Source organism: Phytophthora parasitica (assembly GCF_000247585.1).
Source record: "Phytophthora parasitica INRA-310 unplaced genomic scaffold supercont2.62, whole genome shotgun sequence".
In the NCBI taxonomy this organism is placed as follows: Eukaryota; Oomycota; class Peronosporomycetes; order Peronosporales; family Peronosporaceae; genus Phytophthora; species Phytophthora nicotianae.
In genome coordinates this window covers 128914-135946 of record NW_008649048.1, presented here as the reverse complement: position 1 = coordinate 135946, position 7033 = coordinate 128914, and the positions used below count along the sequence as shown (strand labels likewise).

General features: G+C 49.8%; 2 protein-coding genes across 2 annotated transcripts; one reads left to right on the top strand and one right to left on the bottom strand.

Moving 5' to 3' along the window:
• Positions 1–5421: 5421 nt before the first annotated feature.
• Positions 5422–5940, top strand: PPTG_24000 (hypothetical protein; the record flags this gene model as incomplete). The annotated part of the gene is made up of 1 exon (XM_008914608.1): positions 5422–5940. The coding sequence occupies one exon, from the start codon at positions 5422–5424 to the stop codon at positions 5938–5940; it is 519 nt and encodes a 172-aa protein (XP_008912856.1).
• A 651-nt stretch (positions 5941–6591) lies between these two features.
• Positions 6592–6899, bottom strand: PPTG_23999 (hypothetical protein; the record flags this gene model as incomplete). Its single annotated transcript, XM_008914607.1, has 2 exons — positions 6592–6693; positions 6774–6899. 2 exons carry the CDS (start codon positions 6897–6899, stop codon positions 6592–6594), a joined length of 228 nt encoding a protein of 75 aa, XP_008912855.1.
• Between the last annotated feature and the right edge of the window lie 134 nt (positions 6900–7033).

The following is a 7033-nucleotide window of genomic DNA, read 5'->3' as shown; positions in this document are numbered from 1 at the left end:
TTCTTCAGGCCTTGGGGCATCACGAGCCATTCCCAGAGCATCCCGCTCGGCGTACTAACAGCCGTGAGAGAAACATCCTTCTCCCGCATTAGGATCTGGTAGAAGTCATCCGTCAAGTCGATCGCACTGTAGATCTCACTGCCCGCCATGGAGTCCAGGATCATATCCTTACGGGGAATAGGCGTCTGCGCGGAAATCGTGAGGCCATTCAGCTTGTTGAAGGCGTGGGCGATGCGCCAGCCGCCAGTAGCCTTCTTGACACAGAAGGTGGGACTAGAGTGCGGCGAGATGCTCTCACGGACGTGACCAGCTTGGCGACGACTCTCGAAGAACTCATCGATCGCCTTGACTTGATCTCGCGGCAGCGGCCATTGCCGCGTCACGCAGTACTTGGTTCCAGGCGCGAGGTCGATCTCGTGGCGCACCCCGCGGTCTGCAGGAAGCTCCGCGGGGATCTTGTCCGGAAATACATCCGCATATTCGCGTACGAGTTTATAGGCAGGATTACCAGACGCTTTCAGCGCTTCCCACGATTGCGCGGCGGAGCGCTCTTCACGCGCCGACTTTGGTTCGGCGTGCGCAGGCCGCATAGAATCTCCGCGCTTGCTAACTGCATTGACGCCGTGTACCTCCTTTCGCTCTGTGATGAGACACACTTGCTTGATCTCACCAGCCTTGAGGTCGAGGAGGAAATGCTTCCAGGAAAGCCCTGGAAGGCGAGTCAGCGAAGGGGTGTCGCTCGGCGGGTTGGCGACTGCGATTGTACTGGCGATTGGGCGCACCCTCCACGTACTCTAATACACTGACAGATTCCGTTGTGGAGGGCGCGCTCGTATCCGAGCGACGGGGTTGAAGGCGGTGGCGCTTAAACTTATTCTTTCGCTTGGAGACAACACTCGAAGAGGATGTGGTGCTACCGCTCGACGATGATTCACCCTCCTCTAGGTGTGAGAGGGTCACGCTCAATCACACCGGTCGTACGCGAGTGTACACCAAACTCTCCCGCGCTATCATCACGCGGGAGCAACACATGCTCGACCGCGTTCTCGGCTGGTGACGGGAACCCATGCTCCACCGTCAACTCACAGTGAGACGGGAACACACGCTCGACCGTCGACTTCGACTTTATGTGCGGGAACTCATACTCGACCGCTGATACGCACTGCGATGGGAACTCACGCTCGACCACCGCCTCGTTTGCTGGCAGGGACCCACGACCACCAACTGGTTCTTCGGCGGGAACACACGCTCAACCACCGTCTCATGCTGCGGTGGGAACCCATGCTCGACCACCGACGCTGTTGTTGATGGGAACCCATGCTCAAGCGTCGGCTTAATCTCCTCGCGCCACTGCGAGGGGTTCTCAACTCTTATAGCATCCAGAAGCACGGCACAGGTCGTACAGAGAGAGCCATCGCTCGCTCTGTGTACTGCTCTCGTCGTGGAAGATTGATCCACGACGGTGACGTGCGGCTAGTCCCTTGGGGAAACCAAGAGATGTGTTAACACCTCCCTGACATCGTAGTCGCGTCGACGCTTGACGGACCGTGCATGCCAGTCGATCTCAGGACGATACCGGGCTAACCATGGCATGCCAATAATGCAGTCGAACGCGTAATTCATCTCGATTACCAAGAAGGTGTCTCTACTGGAGAAACCATCAAACATGTATGGCAGGGTAATCTCGCGCCGCGCCACGCGGTGCGGCTTTTCATCAGCGAGTTTCACGACAATCTCGCTGTCTCCCTGATGGACGTGGACGTCCGACGGCAATACCGACAAGCACGACGCACGAAAGAAGTTATTCGTCGCTCCAGAGTCAAGAAGTTACCGTTACTAGCTTACACGTAGCGATGAGGAAGCGTACTTAGCTCGACAAGATTGAATTCTCGGTAAAATAAAACTCTGATTTAATTTTGGTCCAGGGCGCAACCCTGGCCCCTTGAGAAACACTCAAATGCAAGTCGACTCCTGATTGGCTGAATACCTGACCTTTCAGCCAATCAGAATACGACAACACAGCACGCGCTGCTCGCGTGCTATTGTACCTACTTTTGTATATCAAACCTACCTATTTATGTAAATGGTGACCCATTACAATTGTGCTCTCCTATCTGATATCTGTCGGGAGCCATTTTGGGTCCCTCCTATTTTCTCCTATGCTTTCTTTACAAATATCAAATGAAATGAATTCGTTTCAGATCCAGCCGAGAGCAGGCGGCAGTCCAGCAGCTATCTGGATATTGGTATCCGGCCCAACGCCGAGTTCGTACCGTAGTCATCAACTCCTAAAGCATTTGAGGTCGACGTTTTGGGCTGGAGGTGAGAATTCCTACACCACAGTAGTCCCATGCAGCTCCACTTGAGCCTCGTCCGTGAAGAGGATATCATCCCAGTCCCCCTCCACACGGTCTACATACTTGCGAGGGTAAGCGAGACGCCGCTTGCGGCGTCGCTTGGACAGGAAGCTCTTCTTCCTGGCCGAGCGCCCATTGAGACCGGTCTCCTTGATTCGGTAGCGGATTCTGCTGGGTGACACAATCTTTTCGACTTCATCACTAACTTGAGTAGCCAGCCTCGCCACGCTGATGAAGCGATTCACTTCAAGAGCACCGACGATTCGGCAGTCATGGCGGGCCTCTGTGACCTTCTTGCGCTCCGTTCGAGGTATCCGCTTCGCATGGTTGTGCTTGTTAAAGTAAGCAATAATAGAACGGACAGTACTACTTGGCAGTTCCAGCAGCTTGCTGATACTGGTGTAGCCTAGACCGCTTCGGTGCTTCTGTATGCACTGCAGCCGAATGCCATGTGACCAGCGATGGCGCTGGGACACCATTGATGCTTAATTACTAACACTTGAGAATGATAAGCTGCCGAGTCGACACCCGACGGCGTGCATGCAGAACCAGCTCCGTTGAGAAAGAAATTCCCCATACAAATTGTTGCAATATTCGAACAACTTCAAATGTGAATACAAATCTCTAAATATTAACATCTGTGGACGGGCGCTCACTATTTATGCCACGATATTTTATTAAACACTGATTGGCGGACCGTTAAGGCCAATAACCAATCAGCGTTTTTTTTTCAACGTCTTCGCTATGTATTTTGGCGCATTCTCGTACCCAGTTCGCGCCAAACGGATAAAAGTTGACTTCAGGAGTTCAAAAATTATGGGAGGGGGCGCTCACTTCCCGCATCCGCAGTATAGCCGTTTGTGTTTGAACCCCTACTTGGAACATTGGTCTTGTGCTGGGCAGTAAACAATTTATTATTTTAATCAAGATATCGGCTCAATCCCATTGTGTCCTACTGTATCCAGGAATTTGCTAAGACAGATGTTATCGCGTGCCTTTGCTTTGATTTGCTGGTTTCAACTAAGTACGACAATGTATCCATGTTGAAGGCAAAATGCCTTCTTCTATATATATAAGTTGCTAACGCCTCCCCTCCCTTCACTATGGGGTACTGCCAACCACCTGTTTACAGAGCTGTCACGTTCCTTCGGGCTGATCACTGGCTGAGCGTGTGTCAGCCAATCAAAGTGGTGAGATTTGTATAGGCTGCTCTGTGGACACCACTAATAAAGTGGGCGGCGTCAGTAGGCTATTCTTAGAGGATGCAGTCCACAAACCAGTTCTATATTCCCGCCGAGCGAAGCGAGGCGGGTGCCCTGTCAGCTCGGCTTAACACTGTTCAAAGAGCCCCGCTTAGCGGGGCACCGCTCGGCTTGTTTATATTTAGGTACGTTTACGACAGGTCGTTATGGCCATAGAAAAACCAAGAAAATAAAACTTGGAAGATTTTGAGGTGGTCCATCACTCGGAGGCATAATGCCTCCTTTTGATACCGACTATCCTAGATTTGTATAGTTTACTAAAGTGGCTCGCGAAAGGGTTAATAGCAATCGTCCTTAATTTAGGGGGTGACGACACAGGTAATATTTTCTTAGCTGACTAACCTCACACAGGTATCTCCTAATGACCACTGTTGTGTATCGTATTATTAGTCATTCATGAAGTTTTGCAGAAGGTATTGGGTAGCGTAATTTACGTTTTCACTGCAACAAGTGTAAAACGTCCCTTTGCTATATAAAATGTTAGCAAATTTTGTCCATTGGATGAGGTAAAAAGAATTCTGCCTTGAAAATGCAAGCAAATGACGATTTGATCAAATTTTGGCAATTGAAACAGTTGGCGGGACCCCGGGGTGCCGCAAAACATTTCTTCGGTATCACGAATTATTTATTTTTGGACAATGCGCTGGCCTCACTAATATCACAAGCAAAACAACCAAGGCTGAAGATGGAGCGTCGACGTGGAGGAGGCTCCGCCTCTACAAAGCAGCACAGAAAGAGAAGAAAGGGCCCTGACAGAAAAGAAGCTGCGTACGCGCGCGCGGTTGAGCTACTTGGAGAAGATAATATCAAGAAAATGGGTGAGGACTGGGAGTCGTGGGATACAAGCGAAGGAGGCAGAGAGTGGCAACAATCGGAGGGTGTCGTGCTGCAGCTACTGAGACAGGGTTTGTCCGAACGTGTGATTAGAGTGATACTTCCAGTTGGCGGTAATCGTGTAGCAAGGCTAAAGAAGATGCTAGAAAGCGGCGTTGAAACCTTCCATACCCGGCGTGAACCATCAAAACCAGCTCATGCTTTTAGTGATGAATGTATAACTCGTTTTAAAGAGCATTGCTCTCCGTGGGTAATGGAGGACGGTTTTCCATGCGCACACCGCATACCACGACAGTACTTCACCGAACCTAAGATTACGTGAAGAATTAGTCATTCCCGTTACCAAGAAGAAATTAAGCGTGTGTACTTGGACGCTAGAACTATCAGTTACACCCGATTCACACAGTATGTGCATCTTTACTACCCTGACATGCGGCTAACAAGGACCGCTGAACACGCATGCGACTGCTGCTTTCGCCTCGATGTTTTATTTCAGCATCCCGATCTATCAGATGAGGAGAGGCAAGAAATCATACTTGAAAAACAAACACATATCAATGAAGCCATCGCCCAACGCCGATTTCTATCGTCCCTTATAAAAGGATATACCGCCTTACATTCTCCTGAGCAGAACGTCCCGAGCGAAATTATTCAAGACACTGTTGATACTATGCCCGATGATGACCGTGGTTTTGAGAGTGTTGAAGCCAGTCAAATTGAAGTTGATGATGCTAATTGTCGCGTTCCAATCCAGGCAGAGGATTTCGGTGGAGGTATTTTGATGCCTTACTACGGACACTGTCGTCCATCTGCAGACTACTTTAACAGCAATCTCATGCTTCATAACTTTGTCGTTGCTGACGTAAACAATGTATATTTCGATGACGAGCGTGGACAAGGAAAAAAATGTCGATGCCTTATGCAGTCTCCGACTACTATATCACCCGAGGCCTAATTTATATACTCCGATGGATCTAGTGGAAAAGGTGAACGAGGTAAAGAGTGTGAAAGGAGTCTTTATTGACCACAACGCCGCAGATTGTACATATTTTGTTGGCTGGGGTGAGCTTCTCGCTAAATATTTTTCACCACCTTCTGCGGGTTATACAGCAAACTATCCATTTGAGATTGACAATGGAGTATGCACAGCTCGGAAGACGGTTGACACACCTAACGACGAGGCTATTGTTTTTCCTACGATGGACCCGAGTAACATTCCTAGCGGCCGTAAGGCACTAATATCAGAGTTGTTTGGATCCAACATTCCCACCTTTTGGGAAGCCTCACTCTCTGGTGTCCAGCTACCTAAACACCCCACAAAAGAACGTTCAGCCAAGAAAATGAAGTCTCTAGCAGCAAAGTACTTCTCCATTCCAAAACAATACCTGAAGTATTACCCAAACGTACCAGAAGTCATTGCTAGCGCATCAACGGCGGAATCCAAAGAGACCGGTGCTGTGACGGGGTCACACAGCACCTTGCGCTGAGGAAGTAAATTTCCTCTAGAGTATACAAGCTCTAAGTGAACAGCCGTTCACGTGTCCTTGGTCTGAGGGGACGAAGTACTTACTTGAGGGTACGATTAAGACTGATTTTATTTATAGGTAAACTTAACTCGGTTTCTAATACAAACTATAAGTTACCTATACTGAATCTAGGTAGATATGCAACGATTGGCTCCTAGAGCCCCTGGTACCATGTACCAGGTATTACAAGAGTGACTGGTCACTCTTCATGTAACTTGGGTACACTTGGGGTTTGTACCCCGTTACAAGTGCTACTGTCGTTGATGACAGCAATCCACCGTCCACACACAAACCAGGACGTGCTTGAAAACTAAAAGACGGTACACTACGCTCCAGTCAACCATCTATTCTGCAGTTCTTTAGCACACAGAAAAAGAAGAAGTGATAATATATTTTATCACTGCTGCTTTGTGATATTCTATACTTCTGTTTCCCGGTTTAGGATGAGAGCACCGGGGTCCAGATGGGACCCCGGGGCCCCGCCAACTGTTTCAATTACCTGACAAGTCTTAGTATTACGATAGGGATGCCTTCTGCATACAAAATAGTATTACCACACAGCAGTATGCAGCCAACACAAAGAGTGTCTGCATGCCACACAGATGTGCCACATCATGTGGGCCTTGTCGCACGTGCGCGTGCACATGTGTGACACATCTGTGCCGCACAGACAGTAGGGCGTACCCACGGAGCATCCATTCCGTGGTTGCGTCCCTGTAAATCTACCAATCAGAGCTGGCTGCCTCTCCGGTGAGAGCAGTCAGCTTATTCGACAAATTCCTCAGCAAGGCAACCAGGGCATTGCGTGCCTCGGGCTTGATCGCCGGCACGGCGGCGCCCGTGCCTCGACCTACGACTACTGCGTGGCTGCGATTGGACACTACGACATGCAGACTACTTGTGCGCGGGCGCGGCGACATGCAGGATGGTAACAAGGTGCTGTAAGAATGCTGATTTTGGGCGGCTTGTGCGGGACGTGTTGAAGGGCTAGCCCCTGTACCGTCCTAGCTGAAGGCTGTGCGGAATTGGCCTTATTACAGTAAATGACGTACTA